At 35.7% G+C, this 21,386-nt stretch overlaps 1 protein-coding gene across 1 annotated transcript in view; it reads right to left on the bottom strand.

Annotated features, from left to right (window-relative positions):
* Positions 1–15,276: 15,276 nt before the first annotated feature.
* 4933409G03Rik (RIKEN cDNA 4933409G03 gene) overlaps positions 15,277–21,386 on the bottom strand; it is a 34,051-nt gene continuing 27,941 nt past the window's right edge. The window contains exons 12-17 of the mRNA NM_177651.3: positions 18,678–18,727; positions 17,410–17,440; positions 16,990–17,039; positions 16,584–16,650; positions 16,217–16,263; positions 15,277–15,560 (exon numbers count right to left, since the gene is read on the bottom strand). Coding sequence (NP_808319.1) covers positions 15,399–15,560; positions 16,217–16,263; positions 16,584–16,650; positions 16,990–17,039; positions 17,410–17,440; positions 18,678–18,727 — 407 coding nt within the window. The 3' untranslated portion in view covers positions 15,277–15,398. The remainder of the gene's footprint in view (positions 15,561–16,216; positions 16,264–16,583; positions 16,651–16,989; positions 17,040–17,409; positions 17,441–18,677; positions 18,728–21,386) is intronic.

Below are 21,386 nucleotides of genomic sequence, written 5' to 3'. Positions count from 1 at the left end.
GTTTGTGTAATTTCAATGTGTTAGTTTTTGTTTTATGTGATTTTATTGTATTCTCCCTTAGAAGCCTGTTTGATTCTGACAAATGTCAGAAGGGTGTAGCTTCTGACATTCCCAGAAGACACAGTGCGTTACAGCAAATACCATGATCCTCTGGCTCTTATAATTTTTCTAACCACTCTTCTACAATGATCACTGAACCTTAGGTCCACATGGAAATGTGAGAGAGAGAAAGTGGATGGATCCAGATGTATGAGGGGAGGTGGGGAGGAAATGAGAGGAGCAGAGTGAAGGAAAACTAGGATATATTATGTGAGAAAAAAAAAATCTGTCTTTATAAGAGGAAAAATAAGTAACTGCATACCCATGAGTGGTCGCTCACACTGTTTTCACTTTGGCTTTGCTCTTCCAGTGACGTTGTTTCTTTGACTTCTGCTGGTAAAGGCAGATATTGAATTAAAATGAGCTATAGTGAGGTGGTAGGTAAAATGAAGTCTTCATAAACATAGAAGAGACAAGTTTACACTGGGTCAATGGGTTAATTTCCCTTAATCTTTGTTTGAAGAAGCAATCTGTATTAAATGGTTGTAATTTTGTAAAACCTGATAAATATAGACAGAGAAATGGATCACACAGAAAAACCCAAGCTTGTTCAAGCTGAAAGAATAAAATGATCACAATGTCAAAAATCTGAACCTAAAAATCTGAACCTAAAAGATTCGCCTACAAATCAATCAACTCAGCATCAGTGAACAAACCTTAATATGCCACCAATGAATTCAGAGTTGCAATGCTTATTGCTTTCAATATCACAGTATCTGAATATCTCAATATCTGGAAAACATGCATTTTAATCAGCAAAACTAACTTTATCTAAATAAATTTTTAAAAAATATTAATACAATTACATTGTTTTTCTCTTTCCTTGCTTTCCTCCAAACCCCACCGGTGTACCCAACTTGCTTTCTTTCAAATACAAGGTCATTTTTCTTTAATTATTGTTACATACATATACATGAATATGTATGTATACATCCGTGTGTATGGGTGACTAATAAAGTACCTTGTCTTTCATTTTCTAAAATTTCTTCACTTTCATACACTTCCCTGTAAAGTCTGGCCTTGGTTATTATTTATTTCCTGTGCTCAAAAGTTACTGCTCATGAGCTATCTGCTCTGTATTTCACTTTGTTTTGCTACTCCTCTGATATTAGGATACCTGGAAATCTATTCAAATTTATTCAATACCTGCTTCAGAATAATCAATTTCCAATTTTGCAGAAGTGAATGACATATTTTCCTTATGACTACTTCTGTTTGAAAGTTGTTTGTAAGAATGCCATACATATATACAATGTATTTTGATATATCTGCCACTGACTCCCTCTCCAGCTCCTACAGGCACACCCTTTCCCAAGTTCATGTCCTTTACTTTCTTTTATAGCCCATAGAGTCAAGTTATTGCTGCCTATATGCACATGAGTAGTGATCCATCCAGCAGACCATGCACAACCTACCAAGTACTACACATCTGAACAAAAGTATTCTCCCTCTCACAGTAGCCATCAATCCCCAAGTCATGCCTGATGTTAACTGGCTTGGTGTCATGTAGAACTTCTACAAGCAACTACAGCTACTGTGACTCATGTGCAACCGCTTTTTCATGTCCAGAAGACACAGTTTTAGAGCAGTCCTCCCTGACCTGGCTCTCATGGATTTTCTGTCCCCTCTTCAATAATGTTCCTTGAGCCTTGGGAAGTTGATATTTTTGTTCCACTCATATTGTTCTTACCGTAACTCAACTTCTCTTCCAATTTAAAATACATAAAACAGTGAATTTCTTTGGCTACTAGAATGTATCAGGCGCCGTGGTTTAGAAGGAATATTCCCATTGATAGATTTCTTTTGACAGAACTTGGAATTGGATTCAATTATCTACTGCTGAGATACTGATTCAGTCTCAATAATGGGCTTTAAATTAATACAGGGCTTACCAGTCCTTCCTCTAGTGGCCATAGTTTGTGTTTGTTGGTCTGGTATCCTCTGTAAATAACCCAAAATCTTCTTTAATCCATATGTCTCAGAGATGCTCTGTTAGGAGGGATATCAAAACTGATTTTCTTACTCTCTTATGGGGCACAAGTGAATTTCTTATTGAAAAAGAATGATACTGAAAATTGAGAAAGGAATGTATTTGTGTCTTCATTATTTCAGTAGAGGACCTCATATAGGTAACCTATATCAAGTTTTTTTCTTATAATCTTATGGCTACTGACTACATTAAACTAAATGGAGAACAATCACATATGTAATAGTAACTATCAGAAATATGTCAACAGTGAAAAAGTGTGATCACTAAACTCCACATGCATTCCCTAGACAAATAAAAGGGTGGTTTTAAACATATATTGTAAAGAGAATACCTTCTCAAGCATCACCTGTTAATAAAAAAGCTGATGGCCAATGAGCTGAGGCAGTAAATAGGAGGTGGGTCACTGGCAGAAAGAGAGAGGATTCTGGGAAATAGTGAGTGTATAAGAAGAGAGATGCAGGGGGATATGCTGAGTGAGATGCTGGAAGAGATGATGAGGAGACATGAAGGAAGAGGCAGACTGGGACTGAAGGAGAGGTAACTAACCAATATTTAGAAAGAATAGTTTGGACAGGTTAAATAAGTTACAAGCTAGTTGAGGATGAGCCAAAGCTTATGGCTTAGTCATTCAATAATAAGTAATTAGTCTCAGAGTCATTATTGATGGGAACTAAGTGGCCAGAAGGAAAAATGGATTTTTTTTTTACAATATACTGAAAAAGATTGATCTAAGGATACTTGCTATAACAAAATATTAATAAATAGAAATATTTAAATGATAAATATCATATTGAAGGAAGATGAGGGTATGCAAGCTTTGGTTGTTTTCTAAGTTGCATATGTTAAGAAAATTATACTGAGTTTCTTCTATACAAGCAGGGACTAGAAAACTTAAGTATTAATTGTAAATGCTTAAATAAGAAGAAAATATCAGAAGGAAAATTAGAATGTAATAAAGAGAATTAGTGTTAGACTGTGTTGTATAATAGGCAAATATCAGTATAAATGATACTGTGTTCCAATTGAAGGAGAATTTCAAAAGTATAAAGCAAGCTTTAGTAAGAAGAGGAGCTTAAGAGTATTGTGAAATATAGCAGCTACTCATTTGCCTATTTTTAAATCTGTACATTACAAGGACAATGGTGACTAAACTATGCGTGTCTTTCTTTACATCTCAGTAATTCCCAAATCTAATGATGAATAGATGTGATCCATTGTACTCTATGTCCTACATAGCATGCTCCAAGTGATTAACTTGACTGATGTTCTCATTATAAAGCTGATCTTTAATTTCATACTCAGAGAGATCTACTCTGGCTAGACAATAGCTATACTGTAAATGTTATTGTTTTCTACTGAAGCACATATTCTGAATTACAAGTGTATTCTATTCTCTTGTTTTATTCTCCTGTGACAATATCATAGAATCTTGCATGTAATATTATGTTTGCCTATCTATCATATAGAATGGGAAAAATATATGCAATTTCAAAATCTATAAAGCACCTGATTGCCTCAAGTATCAATGAAAATACTCTCATAACATGTTTATTAAAAATTTTTGGAAATGTGAATTGTTTATAGTAATGGGCACCAATATGAAATTATATTAAGTTCATCATAATTTTCACTAAGAACATAACTATTTTTGACATTTCCTATTTGATTCAATGAAAAGTAGATAATTCATAAATATTTTTATATACTCATAACAAAATGTTACATTCTGCAATGGACATTCTCTCAATGGGTATTGTTATTTAATTTCTGAATCATACAGACTGAAGAAGCCATGAAAAGTCAAATCTTTAATCATTGAAGTGATCACATTCTGTATGAATCCAAGTTGCCAGTCACCATATTGTCTCAACTATAACATTAATTGATTTCTTATCAGATATGATTTTTACCTTCATATTTTATCATAGTAAGACAGTTGTACAAGTGGAAGCACAGGGGAGCATTGAATAAGTTGTAGCAAATTCAGACATCATGTTAAGCTCTAAGGTAATTCAGACTCTGAAAATATCCTAAAAAAATATCATCACAATATAAATATTTTAAATCTAAATAGTAAGTGGTGATCAATCATTCTATACAGTAATCAGAAATTACACTTCATTAACCTATTCTACATTGCTGAAACGTATCAAATTATAGCATAAATATACAGGTCTACATACAGAAGCGTGGGTACATTCTCTGACATTGTCACTTTCTTTTTCTCCTCTTGATGTCACGTCAGCCGCTGGTTCTGTTGGTAATGGCATATGTTAACTATACTATAATGAAACATTGGCTAAAACTGTAGTCACAATAAACACCAAAGCTTCAAAGTGCTAATAATAAAACTTTGATCTTATTGTCTTAATTAAACACTTTAAACTACCATTAATACTTGAATATTTACTCAGTGTATAATTAGTTAAGTTATTACACAAATCTCAATACATAAAAGATATTTGATGTTAATAGATTTAAGGAATGTAATTCCTAAGATTCACTTACAAAGTTGTGAGCTGAACATATATGAACAAATCCTTTGCTATAAAAATTTTAAATGTCCTAGGAACATTCTACTTCATAGTGCACTCTCTGACTACCTACTAACAGAAACAGTCCTGGAACCATTCACACACAAAGAGTAAAAAGTGATTACCATTTGCATTTATATATGCAGCATACGCATGCACACATGCAACAATAACAATGAAAAGAAAATAACCTATCACCTGGAGGAATGGAGGGGCAATGTGACAGATTCTATTTCAATTTAAAACATCTTTAAAGAGAAACATTAAAATGTCCTGAGTTACTTTTGTGAAAATGACTATTCCGCTTTCCTTATACATGGAAAGATGTTTGGAATTTTCTGGAACATTTTACTTTTGAGACCAGGTTGCTAAGGCAAATCTTCATTCATTGTGACTATGTTTTCTAGGAAAATGAATGTGCTGTGACTGTAATGTAAAATGCCCTCAGCTGTTTGAATGCTCTGTCCAGTGCTTCTGGCATTGGTTGGGGGGGAGGGGTGATGAACGCTTTAGGAGTTGGAGCCTTGCTGGATGAAGTAGGTCTCTGGCATGGGGGCAGGCATTGAGACTTTGTAGCCCAGTGCCACTTCATGCTCACCCTTGTGAGATTTTATGACCTCGGGTTTTTCTCTCTCAATGGAGGGAATGACGGCACTATAGATCACATGGAATTTCTGGCCAGGTTTAGGCATTACAACATCCCTTTTTATAGTCTTCTCTCAACACTATACAATCTTTCCTTCTTAAAAAAACAAATGATTATTTTGCATGTTCCAGTGTATTCTCCAGCATTGGTTCCCTCAAGCATGTTCTCCAGCATTCACTTCCTCTCACATACATTGCTCACCACCTTTTTTTGTCATTATTTTCTCCTCTTCACTATGATTTAATATCCTTTAATCCTGAAACAACTAAATCTTTATTTAATAACCCAGCTGGGTGAGTGACATTCTCATTTGCAACCTTTGTAGAATATGGAGATACAATTCTTATACTGCTGACTTGTCAGAGACCATACCATGAGAAAGTGAGCTCTTCACAATCTCCCACCCTGAGAGGCCAAATGGCCTTGTGCTAGGAGTCGGTTGTCACTCCCTCCTCCCTGTTCCCTTCCTGGCACCTGAGGCTGTAAAAGCTGAATTGTAGTCCCTTCTTTTTTATCTCTTCCTGACTCTCATGATTTCCAAGGACATGAGTTACACTGAGCCCGGCCTGACACCCCAAGGCTGTTAAGGAGGATCTATGTTCCAGAGATAAGATGCAGAGTGCCCTCTGCCTGGAGCCTGACTTCGGCCCTCATGTCAGCAGATGCCCACCTCTTTGTTCTTTGTTAATTCCCCCTCGACCCCTCCCTATTCCCCACGATGTATGCTTTAAAACCAGGCGTCTCAGCCTAATAGACGGAGACCTTAACAACTCTTTGCTTGGTCTTCTGCTTTTCTTCCCCTTCCTCCCATTTTCTTCCAGGTTTGCGGTCCCCCTCGCACCCACGAATAACTGAATCCCGCGGGCTGGGATACTGACTCTTTTTTTCATTACTCTATATTTAATAGTCACATTTCTTTGGAGAGTAGTATATGTTTACCTGTATGATTAAAATACCTTTTCAAATGACTTTCAAGAAAATATAGCACTACCTTTCATCTGTCTTGTTGCTGTATTTTGTCCTTGTAGATGTGAACTTACAGCTAAATAACTGTTCTCCTCCTTCCGTGGAATATATTCAAATATAGTCTGAAAAAAAAACCATAAAATGATATGCATAAGATGTGTGGGCTTATTTAAAAAAAAAAAAACATACGTGGATTTTTTTGAGAACTGATGCAGCTTCAAACTCTCAAACAGCAATTTAATCTGACTACAGGATTCCATCCACACCTCTAATTTATTGCAGCTGCTAATGATATCAATAGTATTTATAAAAACCTTTTCCTTCATATGAATGATTACCATAACTCCAAGTTTAGTATACCCGTTTTTCTGTCCTGTCAGTGTGCCACATGACCTTATCTGGTACAGTCAATGTTTAGCTGCCTATCATACGGTACACGCTCAACACCACAAACATCTAAATCCTAGACATCTGAAGCATCAGCAGGAACACTGAGGCCAGTGAGAATGTATCTACAGCATATGTTGCATAAAATTGTCTACAAGTGGGAAAGTTACATAGCTACATAGTTTTAACATAAACTACTATAGTGGTCAATGAAGACAGTACATGACATCCTTAGCAACATTTTCTGAATTATTCTGTTGAAAATAAAGTAAGTTTGAAAGCTGTTTTTAATACCCTAACACCAAAATGCCCCTCTCTGAAAGCCATTATTCTCTGATAGGCTATTAATTTTCAAACTGCTATTGATTTCATGACCTCAGGTTTTTCTCCCTCAATGGAGGGAATGAAGGGCACTGAGGTCACATGGAAGATTTCAACCTTTATATCTGGAAATAAAAAATTTGAACCGCTGATGATGATCAACTCTTAACAGTCACCCACTTGGAGAAGAGTGAGACTAGAAAGTGTGCAGGATAATGGATGCCTGTGGGAATTATAGTAGTAAGTGAGGTGATCCAAAGGAGAAAAAAATAAGGACTGCATGTTCTCCCTCACAAGCAGATTCTGGCCTATAATATACACATGTAGATATGTACAAAGGTGTATATGTGGCTAATGTCTAAATATTTAGAAAACAGGCATAGAAAGGATAACTGTAAGTGACAACAAAGGATAGAGTCGTAAGCAAAAGCACACAAGATGCCCGAAAGCACATAGGAAGTTCTACGTTGCTGTTTAACTCTATTACAGTGGGTGTTTGTTTTCTGTGAATGTCATTTTTATTTTCTTAGATGAAATGATGAGGTGAGAGCCATAACAAATCTGTGTGGATGCATGGCTTGGGCTGAGCCCACAGTGTTTCATTTCCTCTTCTAACTATCCCTAAGCCTGAGCCTGGAAGCTTCTAATCGCCATATAATCTTATTGTACAGGCTGACTGACTCTATCCAGCTTCTCTTGTCTTCTGACGGAGTTGCTCTGCCTGGTCTCATACTAACTTTGTCAATCTATTCTAACTTTCTAGCTCCTCATCATTCTCTGACTTGTTCTGTCTTCACCTGTGTCTAGCTTGTTTTCTCTGTCACCTGTTTCTGAAAAACTGTCCCAGTAAAACTCCCATAAACATGCACCACCCCTTTTTTCTCTCACACCGCTCTCAAGTAGTCTCTGTCTTCCACTGCTGTTCAAGTGAATTGGGCGTATCCTGTCTCTTGACTCACTCTGTCAAATCTTTCTCTGATGACTTTGTATGCCCCTCAATTAGATGTCACTTTCAAACATGGCTTCTTCCTTCTACAAACTAACCTTACCTTCATTGTTAGGTATTAAAAGTGTGTACTAAGGATGTCTCTGTATTCCAGACAGATCATATTGTAATCCAGGGAAAGCCTGCATTCTGGCTGGACCATGTTTGGATGCGATCCCTCCCCAGAAGAGCCATCTTACTGGATTAAAAATCCTCTATGGTTTTGAGCTAGTTTTCTACTGTTTGGTTTTGTTTTCCCAGTGGTAGACATATGAGTGCAACTCATGTTATTCTCAAGTAGAAAGTGTCATTTTTGGAACTGCAGAAGAATCTGACATATGTTATTCTTTGCCACATGATTTTGAAAATTGCTTACTCTTTCTCATTCCATTGACTGTTAGCACACTAGGAACCAGAAATGACTAGTATGAGTACATTTGACACAGTGACTCATGTAGAAAAAGTGATTTTAAAAAGTGTGTTTCTTATGGGGAAGGGTTTTGTAACCTGAATTCTTCCTTCTTTTTATAACTACCTCAAATCATTCTATTATACTATTATTTAATATGGAAATTATATTGCTACACACAAAGTAAAACTGTAATTTTTTAAAATGAAGGGTGATATTTTACTATGAAACCAAACATATTTGAAGAATCCTATGGGAACTAAAGGAGATAAAAATGTTTTATAATTAAATACTAAATTATAATAAATTATTCTATAAGATAACCTGAAATACAATTTCACATGCCTTCATCTTATTATTAGCTTTTAAAAAGATGTTACTTAGGTGGGAAGATGGCTCAATAGATTGGTTTTGCAATAATCAGAACGAGTTGAAGCCCCACGGACCAACATAAAAATGTAGGCACAATGTTGCAGTGTATGCTAGCACTGGGGAAGAGGAGAACATCAGTGGACCTTGGGGAAGCCAGTCCAAGGTCAGAAAAGGAATCTGTGTTAACAACAGCGTGAAGAATGATGGAGGAGGACACTTAAAGTGACCTCAAACCTTTTTTACCAAGTGTACACACAGGCCTATGCAGGTACACAAACAAATGACATATGAACACAGACACACACACACACACACACACACACACACACACACACACACACACACACACATCTCAGCATTAAGCTTACCATTCAAAATTTAAATAATTACATACCAATGGTGAATTAGTTGTACTATCACTGTGACTTTTTTCATTTTTTGTTGATGTCACTTCTGAATCTGAATTTGCTGAAAATGTATAGATTCAGAGAAAATAAATTATAATGAATTTATTAATAGAATTATAGTATTTATAATAACAGACAATTCTAAATGAATAATAGTGAGATTGTATTAAGAGTTTAGTTGGCATAAATGTGAGCCGAATAACTTCCTCTATCAAATATTGTTCTAATTATGCAAAATCTGCATATGACACTTGAATGGACATCAAAAACCACCATCTCTAATACACACTGTACTCATATTCATCCACTAATGCAACCACTCTCCAAAAAAGATCAAAGCTGGAGATTGGCTTAAGAATAACTGAGAAGCAAATGGATCCACCGTTTTCTTTTCTACCCCATACCAGTATCTCTTAAACTAGCTGGTAACTGTTTTACCTTGTGAAACGTATTGCTTACCGCCTCTATCAGTCAACGCCCTACTCCTTACCATCCAGCGTGCCCTATACAACCTTTGGGCAAGTACCCTGTCTTCTTTCTGCTCAGACTTTTATGTGAGACCCCAAGATTTGGCTAACTTTCTCCAACAGGTACTACTAAGCACCACTTTAATTCAGGAATGTCATGATTTTTCTAGAGTATTTTTATTTACTTATTAAAGTTTCAATAACTTTCTTACTCATTTATCCATTACACGCTGAAGGGGAGGCAACAATTGTTTCAATTATTTTGTTTTGAGTGCCTGTTTATTCCACCCAGTAAGTGATTATTTACTCCCTCCTCAAGTTCTAAAAAGTGAGAACAACAAAATAAAAAAAAAATCAAAATGGTTTTTCTAGAAATCATGCCTTATTATCCAACACATAGAACAGCAGGGCCACAACCATTAGAGAGAGGGGGGCATTTTTCAGCATGATGATACCCATGGGATGTGGCATTTGCTTTGGGCAGAGCAGCCTTCAGGAAGCATTTCTCTTATAATTTGACAAAGTTAAGTCTATAAACCAGAATCAAGTGATGTCCAGCCTCCCCTGTGAAATACAGCTAGATATAGTTGTTGTGTTTAAGAATCAGTGTATAGTTATAATGTATTATGTAAAATTAAATTTTAAATGGAAAAATTTAAACTAAAAAAAAAAACAGTTCCAATGAGCTAAGGAACTGAAACACTGTGCAGTAGTAAAATTACAGTTATGAAGCAGCAAAGAAAATAAATTTATGGTTGGGAGTCACCACAACATGAGGAATTGTATTAAAGGGTCTCAGCATTAGGACGATTGAGAACCACTGACATAGAGAATGAGCATAAATACAGAGAGTATGCAAATAAAAGGCTATAGTATGAAAGGAATTCAGTGTGGGAGTGAAATATGCAATACACACACACAAGCACACACGCACACACATACACCACTGAATAAAAACAACACCAAAGGAAAACATCATAGTATTTATAAAGTAGTATATTGCATGATTTGTTATCACTTATGTGGTTATATGACCGATGGAGGACAATCCAGATTCATAAGTTAGAACACAGATTAGATGCAGATAACTAAGACAATGATGCACCTATAGAATTAAGGTGGACATGCTTTTAAAGATGCAGGATTTTCCTGTTTGCTCAGGACGATTTAAATATGAGGGATAAAGTGAAATTCATTTATTTATTTATAATGATTGTATTTCATTTTAAGTAGTATCTATTGTTTTATTGTTACTATTTAGATGTCATTAGTCATAATGATCTATATTTAATTGAATTGAATTTTAAAACAAATACCATATGATCTTTACTGATTTACAAACTCTTGAGAAGTTAGTTGGTATACAACATAATATCTAGGAAACTCATATTTTATCATACTGAAGTGAAATCTATGGGAATATACTTATGTCCAGTAGAATTATAATGGAAATTCTTAAGATTCAATGTCTTGAGTTGTTCAAGGAGGCTAACGGGAAATTTGTTCTCAGTCTTCTTAAGAGATCGATAACAGTGCGCATTTGTAAAATTTTAAGAAACCTTATTTAAGACTATCATAATTATTTAAGACTATCATAATTAACTTCTGTTGACCCCAGAAATCATCCAAGAGAGAAATCACGTGGTACTTAATCAAAATGTGAATTGTTTCAGTTGAAAGTTACAATTTTAAAAGATTTCTCACTGCAAAAAAAAATGTGATGCTAATGGTGGGAATTGGGTCATTTATATCCAATAGTTTCGTCAGTATCGAGGCAAAAAGGAAACGTCGTCATCCTTCCCAATAGTTCAAGCTGCTTCTCCAGAATGACTTTGGTCACAAAAGTTACCTGATGTTAATCTCTGCACATCTGCCATTCCTAATGCAGTTTTAGGATTCGAGTCGCTCATTTCAATGATGGGCTGCAAGTGTTGGAAACAAAATACTTAGTCCTCATTGTATACTGCACACATGGTGCACTTAATGATCCTTTAAGAACATATCAAGCAATTACCTTAAAGAGAGGATACTTCTTTGGAGATTCTAAATACCAAAGAGACAAAACATTTTTACATAAATATGTCAAAAACAGACCTATGCAACTGAACCTTGATGCTAATTTTATAAATAACTAAATAAATGATTTAGTTTCTCATAGTCAATATTATACTTATCTGAAATGCAGGAAGCTGTCATAATCTAACAATTACATAAAAATTTATTGTACATGAAATCTTAGACTGGGGGGAGCATAGATTTCTTTTTGACTGTTGTTGCTTTTTTTTTTCTTTTGTTTTGTTTTGTGGTGAGTTTTAATTATTTGTTTTCTGTACATAGCAACATTAAAGAAATATCCTGCAGTGAAATAAGTTTTTAGCTTTAATAAAACATGAAACTAAGATCTTCAATGACAGATCTTTATGACTGCAATCAGAGTTACTGAAATATTAAGAGGAAATACACAAAAGAAGTCATGATGGTTGATATAGAGAAATATGAGAGCTGATTAAACCTAACCCTTGAGATGGCATCTGAACTCTCGAGAATAATACTAGAATGGAAGAGAATAAATACTTCACAAAATACCTTTGAGAAATTTACACCACATTCTTCAATCTGTCCTATAATTCAGGAATTGTATAGTGGTGACGAGTCTTACAGAGCACGAGTTGTTTAATATCAAAAAATCGGTTCTCAACTATTCATTACAGAATAATAATTAATAAAATCAGTTTATTTTGCATGCATTTGTGTGGTTTCTCTATGGCCTATTTTCCTTCGAATTTAGATGTCTTAAATTTTACTAGCTGGAAAGTGGTGGTGTACAACCCCAGCACTTAGAGCGAGAGGCAGGCAGACCTCTGTGAGCTCTTGGCCAGCCTAGTCTATTGTGAGTGATGGGACAGCCAGGGCTACACAGAAAACTGTTATTTTGGAAAACAAAAACCAAACCAAACCAAACCAAACCAAACCAAACCAAACCAAACCAGACAAAAAGAAAAATAAATTTATTGATCCATTCATGTGAAAAGAAAATGAATCAAAAGTAGCAAATATTCTAATTACACTGATCAGCACATACTGTATTAAAAATTTTTTTCAACTAAAATTTTAAAAGGAAGGAATTTTAAATAGAAGGAAGTAACATACACGAGTTCAGAATTGAAATGTGGTTATCAAAAGTGGACTGAACTTTCATTCAATGGTTAGGTTTTAACAACTTGCTGTGTTTTGAGTCAGTGCAATATTGACCATGAAAAACAATTTTAGTATCTGACAAATGAACTTGTGTTTTGCATACAATATTTCATTGGTTTGAAATATCATGGCACCCTTTAAAGAAAAAAGACAATTTCCTCATCTAAAAATAACAAACTCAAAAACAGTAGAAGCATTTTATTTAAATTAATCATTGAACATGCAAGGTTAATCAGCCTTCTACTCTGATAACTCAAAGGTGTGAGGAACAGAATTAAGTGCTTGCTATTCACACCAAGTCCAGTTTCTCTCTCTGTCTGTCTTTCTCTGCCTCTGTCCCTCTTTCTCTTTCTCCCTCCCTCTCTCCCTCCCTCATTTCTTCCCTCTCTCCTTCCCTCCCAAAGTTCCTGAAGCAACAGTAATAGTATTCTTTGACTTCTATCATATATCGGTGTTTCTACTTTAAGCAAATGTTCCACCCGTGTGTTTTTACATGATGTATATAGATCTTACCTTTAATGTGTTTATCTCCTGATTGATCTACAGCAACATGTAAATGATCAATACCCTTCTTGGAAAGACACTCAAATACACGCTGTTAAGGTAAGCATCAAAACTTATTTGCACCAGTGCCCCTTAATGATTTTCAAAGATATCTGAACTTTCTATTCTAGAAACAGATTTGAAATTTAAAAAACAAAACAAAACAAAACAAAACAAAAACGTATAAAAATCAGAGTCATTTGAACCAAGAACCTCATAGATGTTATTAGATCAAATTTATCTTCATATGGCTAGTGGCTATGAGACCTGACCAGGAAAGGTCATATGACACCAAGTAGCAAAATATTATCAGATGTGATGGTTTCAGTAAGAAGAGAATAGAGCAGTTTACTAGACCAAACCAAAAATTAAGAGAATATTCACAAAACCACCCTTCTAGAAGTGTTCAAAGGTACTAGTGTTACAGGGCATTGTTAATACTCAGAATGAGAAAACTACTTCAGAAGAATAAAATGTGCAGCACCCAGAGACCTCAAAGTACAGAGTACTTCAAATATACAGTGCATACACCTGAGAAGCAGATATTGTAACCTTGTATATAATACAATAAAGGCTCTGCTGTTTAAAGAAACTAAATATATCTGGATACTACTTGAGAGAGCCAAATATTATCACATACTGACACTTCACCTCTGTGCTGAGACCACTATCTGGGAGTTCCTTTTACCTAGGACATCATTACCACCCTTTCTACAAAGGTCAATGGAATGTGGGATTGCTGTATATCTGTAATTCTAAACCCATTGTTCCCATAAAGGAAAAATAATCTGCTTTGTTTTTTAAATTATTGTACAGGTCAAATAATATGAAACCAAAATTTTACACATTCACATACACACAATGATACATATACACACATGCACACATATCTACACATATACACATATATACATAAACACACATACACATTCAACATACATATATACACATACACACATAAACATACACACATATATAATGCATGCACATATACACACTCATATTTTTGTTTGTGAATTTTTCCTTTCCTGTCTACATTTGACTCATAACTTGCAGCCCCAGTAATCAATTTCTTAAGTTTCATGACCCAAAACATTATGTTGCAATTGTCTTTCTAAATTGTGTTAAGATTTTACATACTTCATACAAGAATTTTTTTCAAAAAAAAAAAATCAGCATTGAACAAACCTCAGAGTTATCCCTTGATTCTTCTAATTTCTGTAATATGGACGTCTTATCTATACAATGCAGTCACAGAAAATTTATGAGAATATTAAAATTATATATATACTTGTATATATTTCACATATAGTTTCTTTACATTTTGATATTTTTATATTTTACTAATATTTTTTAAATGAGACAAAAATTTTAGACAATTGCGTATTTTCAGGAAGGCATTTTTCCCATGTGTTTATATATGTATTTTTTAATTCACTTTAAATCCTGATCACAGCTCCCTCTCCTCCAAGACCCTGTCACACAGCCCCTACCCCCAACCCTCCTCCTTCTCCTCTGAGAAGGGGGAGGCCCCCTTGGGCATCAACCCACCCTGGCACATTAAGTCACTGCAGAACTAGTTTCATCCTCTCCCACAGAGTCCAGACAAGGCAATCCAATTAGGGAACTAGGATCCACAGGCAGGCATCAGAGTCAGGAATGACCCTCTCCCCAACTCTAGTTGTTGTAGGAGCCTAGCATTACTGTCCTCTGAGAGGCTCCACCCAACATCTGGCTGCACCAGATGAGAGACTCACGGCCAAACATCAGACAGAACTCTGGGAGTCTTGTGGTAGAATCGGAAGGATTGAGGGACCCAAAGGTTATAGGGATTCCACAAGAAAACCAACAGAGTCAAATAGCCCTTGGGGGCTCCCAGAGACTGAACCACCAACCAGAAAAGCATCTTTACAGTAAGAATTGAGTAAGAGAAAAATATTTAAAAGAAGTGATGCTGGGAAAAAGAATTTTATAAGTAACAATTATTCCCTTGAGAAATGAATACATTTTGAATCATTAAAAACTAAATATACTTGTAAACAAAAGTGATGTTTATTTGGGAACATGCACACTGTTAGTAGTGTTTGAGCATGGAACAATCTTCATGCATATCTTCAAGCATATCGCTGTTGTTAGTGTTGTCCCCACTATTACCATCAGTGAGACTGTCATTATTCATTTGCTTACAAGGACTCCTTTGGTTCCTTTTCCCCACTGGCTGCTCTGCTGCTTCTTCCTGTCATGAAAAACAAAGAAAACATAACTTCAGAAATGATATTTCTTCATTAATTCCTAACCATTCATTCCCTGTTCTCAGTCATTAAGGTAAACATTTATAGTCTTTCAAGTTATAGGCACAATCCTGTGAGAAGCTGAAGATAAAGGAAATTAAGCTAAGGCCATACTAATCACTACTATGGTTCGTATATGTTGAGCAGAGTAGGGTTGTTAACTGCTTCTGTCCCTTTGGGGCTTGTGTAGTATTTTCTGGTACCATGGAACCTAGTCAGCAATAGTGGCACTCACATGTTGATGGTAAACAACGGCTATTTAACTGAACTCAAAGTCCTATTCCAAAGAAGGGAAATTATATGAGTGCATGTCTATCAATATTAGCCAATAGAAAAGAAGTTATCAATTTTTTTTAGATGAGGGGCATGAAAAGGGACAGTGAGCTGGGACGGGTAGAGGACAAGAGAAAGCAATATAATTCCATTTTAATTTAAAGTATATAAATAACAAACAGACTAATTTCTACATACTGGTAAAGAAAATGTCATATGATAACAAAGGAGATAGTAAATGATTGATTCACTAGTTCTGTTAAACTAAATTTAGCACAGACACATCACTCAAAGTTTTCTTTTTTTAAAACAAAACCATTGGACAAACCTCAGAGTCCATACTTGAATCTTCAAATATCTGTGCAAAGTTCTTATCTAAACAATGTAGTAACAAAACAATTAGTGAGAACATTTATCACATTGAATTTATAAATATATACATTTACATATCTTATGTCTACATTTTGATGGTTGTATATTTTAAAGAAATAAGACCTCAAGACAAAAAGCTCAGATAATTCAATTTTTTTTAGGACAAATCATTATAGTAGATGTGGGTAAGGAAAAATATTTAAAGAGAGTGATGTTTGCTTTGGGTCATGCACATAGGAACTTGCTAGAAGTGAGTATCAAACATTTTGTGCACATTTGCGAATTCATAATTTTACTACTGTTACCAGCATAATTGAAATTACCATTATTTGTCTTCTGACAATAATTCTCTTGGTTACACTTTTCTACTGGCTGCTTTCTTGCTTCTTCCTGTCATGAGAAACAAATATATGTTTACATGCATGCATATACACATATATGTATGTTTATACATACACTTTTGGAAGGTATGCTTTTTTCATTCCCTCCATCATTCACTCATCATATCAGTCACTAAGATAAAGATATATACAATCTATTAAGTTATAGACACAATCCTGTCAGAAGCTAAAGAAAAAAATGAGATTAACTTCTATATTGAAGTAGTCAGTCACATATGCTAACAAATAAAAAAATTATTCATCATATCTGTGGATGAAATTAAATCTATGACTGAAATAAGTTTAGTAAGCTACATCACTCATAGCTTCAAAACATAAATCAACACACCTCAGAGTCTTCAGTTGAATCTTCATCTGTCTGTGGTATGGATGCCTTATCTATACAACAAAGTCACAGAAACATTAACGAGAACATTATTTACAGTCAAGTCACTACATATATTGAAAGATACATGAATGGCTATTAACATGTATACCATATCTCTATATTTTCATGTTTTAATATTTTGATAAAGCAAAAAAAAAACAAAATTTCAAACAGTAAAGCTTTTTTGGAAAGACATTTAAAAAGCTTATAAAGTCAAAAAGGTTGTCTGAAGACATTTGCCTTGTGCTTTTTGTAAGAGTAAATGGGAGTGAGACAATCTTGATGCACATTTGCAAATTTGTCACCTTTGTTATTGTTACCCTGTCATTATGTAGTTGAGATCATCATTATCTGTTTGCTTATGAGAACTCCCTGGGTTACCTTGTCCTAATGGTGGCTTTGTTTCTTCTTCCTATCATGAGAAACAAAAAAGAAATATAACTTCAAGATTATATTTCTTCTGTCATCTTCTCTCTCAGTCAATGGTTCAGTCACTGAGACAAAAATATTTACATTCTAAACATCACAGACACAATCCTGTGAGAAGCTAACATAGATTAAGCTCTTGTCATGATGGACATTGTTATGGCTCATAGGTGTGGCAGCTTGATAGGAGTACGTATTGTTTCCTTTGTCATCTTGTATTTTCTGGAGCTATGAAAGCTATATTGCAATAAGTGAAACTCATGTTTTGGTTGCAATGAATGGCTCTCTAATAGGCCTTAAACCTCACTCAACAGATGGGAAATCATGCCTGATACTAGAAACCTATCCATCATTTAGGCCATGATTCTAAGAAAGGGATCTACCACCACCACTTGGCTAGACAAGCATGATTCCTAATCGCATCTCAAATCTTATTCTACAACCCACAGATACGTGTGCCCCCATCAAAGAAGTCTTTCTTCACAGGAAATGGAAACCATTGATTAAACCATAACTGGACATAACAATACAGAGACTAACAGATTGACTGTGGGAAGCCCACATCAAATAGATAACCTACATTACAGCTCCTGAATCGATGGCTGAAGGAACATTGATGAAGAGGGACCAGTAAGACTATGAGAGGCAGAATATCAGGAACTCTGCTGTAAAAAAAAAGTCTCCTAGAAATAGCTGTATAAACTAGACCAGAACATTGGTAATACCAATAAGCATGCTCATCTGGAAGTGGGATATCTCATAGTGTTTCATCCTTACACAAAGTATTACAGGTTACTCATGACTGCTGAGAAAAGTGTCTCTCAAGGATGAGCCCTCATATGGGTTAGCCACTAGATAATGGTTAGCTCTGAAACTACATACACCCAAACAACAACAGAAAGGCTCAACAGGTTGTATTTGTGTGTGTGTGTGTGTGTGTGTGTGTGTGTGTGTGTGTGTGTGTGTGTGTGTTTGTTTTGTAGGGAGGAGATCTAGAATGGGAAGTAATGGGAAAATTTTGTGGTTCTATTTTAATTAAAAATTCATACAAATTTTAAGAAAGAGTCTTCAACCTCCATATTCAAGCTTAGTTAGTGACATATGATAACACATGAAAAACTAGGGGCTTAATTAGTTAGTTCTATAACTGAAATGAACGTACAGCAGCCAAAGCTTTTTAACTAAAAAGTTTTTTTTGTCAAAAACAGAAATATTGAACAAACCTCAGTGGTCTCATCTGACTCTTCATCTCTGTGTGACTTGGGATCCTCATCTATACAATATAATTACAGAAACATGAATAAGAATATTTGTTGCAGTGCATATTTATCCATATTTTAATGTTTGCATATTTTGATAAAATAAAACACTAAGGAAAAACTCAGAGAAGCAATACTTATCAGGAAGACACTGTTACGGATGGGAGACAGAAAGAAAAAAATACTCAAAGCAACCGACCCTTGCTTGGATTGTGCACACATGCACTCTGCCTTGTGGATGAGAAGGCACCCCACTTTTCGGGGGCTCACCCAAGGTTTTCTCCATTTGTGATGATGCTGGCTGTGTGCTTCTCATGTAGCTTTTATTACACTTCAGTATGTCCGCTCCAGTCCTACCCTCTTTAGAACTTTTATCATGAAGCCATGTTGGACTTGGTCAAAAGCGTTCTCTGCATCCATTAAGCATGAACCAATGAGTTCTGTCGTTAAGTCCACTTATGTGGCTTATGACGTTTATTGGCTTGAATGTGTTGAACCATCGCTGCCACTCTTGACAAAAGCCAGCATGGTCATGGTGGATAGTCTATTGGATGAGCGTCTTTTTCTGTTTGCAAGTATTTTATTGAATATTTTGTTATTTGAACCTATGTCCATCAAAGATATTGGCCTCTAGTTTTATTTCTTGTTGTGTATTATGAGGTTTTGGTATTATAGTGAGACTGGCTTCATAAAAAGGAGTAGGAAGTGCTCCTTCCAGATTCTTTTGTTGTTGGCTTTTGTGTTTTGTATAGTATAACAAAGATTGTGGATCTTTTTTAGAAATCTGGTAGAATTTTACTATGAACACATTTTACTTTTATTTTTAAGGTGTAAGGCTTTAAAATATGTTTTAAATCTCATTTGTTGTGGGTCTGTTTAGGTTGTTGTCTTCACAGTTTAATTTTGGTGGTTTGGCTGAAAATAGAAATCTTTTTCTCTTATATTTTCCAACAGAGTGGACTGTAGGTAGTTTTTAATATCCCCTAAATGACCTTAGAATCTCTATCCCTGTAATATATCACACTGTCCATTGCTGATTCTGTTAATTTGACTTCTCACTGGCACAGTGAAACCAATGAATTAGATCACTCTGAGTAGAAAGATTTACTGGGGATCAAATTGTCAAGGCTATTTCTTGGGGGGGGGGCGATAGAAAGACAAAATGATGGGAAAGCAATCAGATTTTATACGACAGTCACCATGGTGTGGGTGTGGGTGTGGGGTGTCTTTGAGCAGATAAAGACTGTTTAATTGACCCAGAACTATATATCCTTGCCAGATACTACTGCTGTGATAAAACACCATGACCAAAGAATCTGGGAAGGAAAGGGTTTATTCAGTTTACATTTCCATCACTGAAGGACATCAGGACAGGAATTCAAACAAGGTAGGTATCTGAAGGCAGGAGCTGATGCAGAAGCCATGGAGGGGTGCTGCTTACTAGCCTGCTTCTGACTGCTTTCCTAAAGAACCCAGGCCCACCAGCTCAGAGGTGGCACCAGCCACAGTGAGCTAAGCCCTTCCACATTAATCACTAATTAAGAACAGCAATGGCCTGTGCTATAAGATCAAGAATCAACAAATGGGACCTCATAAAATTGCAAAGCTTCTGTAGGGCAAAAGATACTGTCAGTAAGACAAAAAGGCCACCAACAGATTGGGAAAGAATTTTTACCAATCCTAAATCTGATAGGGGACTAATATCCAATATATACAAAGAGCTCAAGAAGCTGAACTCCAGAAATCCAAATAACCCCATTAAAAAAGGGGTACAGAGCTAAACAAAGAATTCTCAACTGAGGAATACCTAAGGACTGAGAACCACTTGAAAAAATGTTCAACATTCTTAATTATCAGGGAAATGCAAATCAAAACAATCCTGAGATTCCACCTCACACCAGTCAGAATGGCTAGGATCAAAAATTCAGGTGACAGCAGATGCTGGCAAGGATGTGGAGAAAGAGGAACACTCCTCCACTGCTGGTGGGATTGCAAGCTGGTACAAGCACTCTGGAAGTCAGACTGGAGGTTCCTCAGAAAATTGGACATAGTACTACCGGAAGATCCAGCAATACTTCTCCTGGGCATATACCCAGAAGATGTTCCAACTGGTAATAAGGACACATGCTCCACTATGTTCATAGCAGCCTTATTTATAATAGCCAGAAGCTGGAAAGAACCCAGATGCCCCTAAACAGAGGAATGGATACAGAAAATATGGTACATTTATACAATGGAGTACTACTAGCTATTAAAAACAATGAATTTATGAAATTCTTGGGCAAATGGATGTCTCTAGAGGATATCATCCTGAGTGAGGTAACCCAATCACAAAAGAAGTCACTTGATATGCACTCACTGATAATTGGATATTAACCTAGAATACCCAAGATACAACTTCCAAAACACAAAAAAATCAAGAAGGAAGACCAATGTGTGGATACTTCATTCCTCCCTAGAATAGGGAATAAAATATCCATGGAAGGAGTTGCAGAGACAAAGTTTGGAGCTAAGATGAAAGGATGGACCATTCAGAGACTGCCCCACCCGGGGGTCCATCCCATAATCAGCCACCAAATGCAGACACTATTGCATACGCCAGCAAGATTTTGCTGAAAGGACCCTGATATAGCTGTCTCGTGTGAGGCTTTGCCAGTGCCTGGCAAATACAGA

This window comes from Mus musculus, chromosome 2, assembly GCF_000001635.26.
Source record: "Mus musculus strain C57BL/6J chromosome 2, GRCm38.p6 C57BL/6J".
NCBI classification, from domain to species: Eukaryota; Metazoa; Chordata; class Mammalia; order Rodentia; family Muridae; genus Mus; species Mus musculus.
Note: the sequence above shows the minus strand (reverse complement) of the source record. Positions and strands in the feature narration are given on the sequence as shown.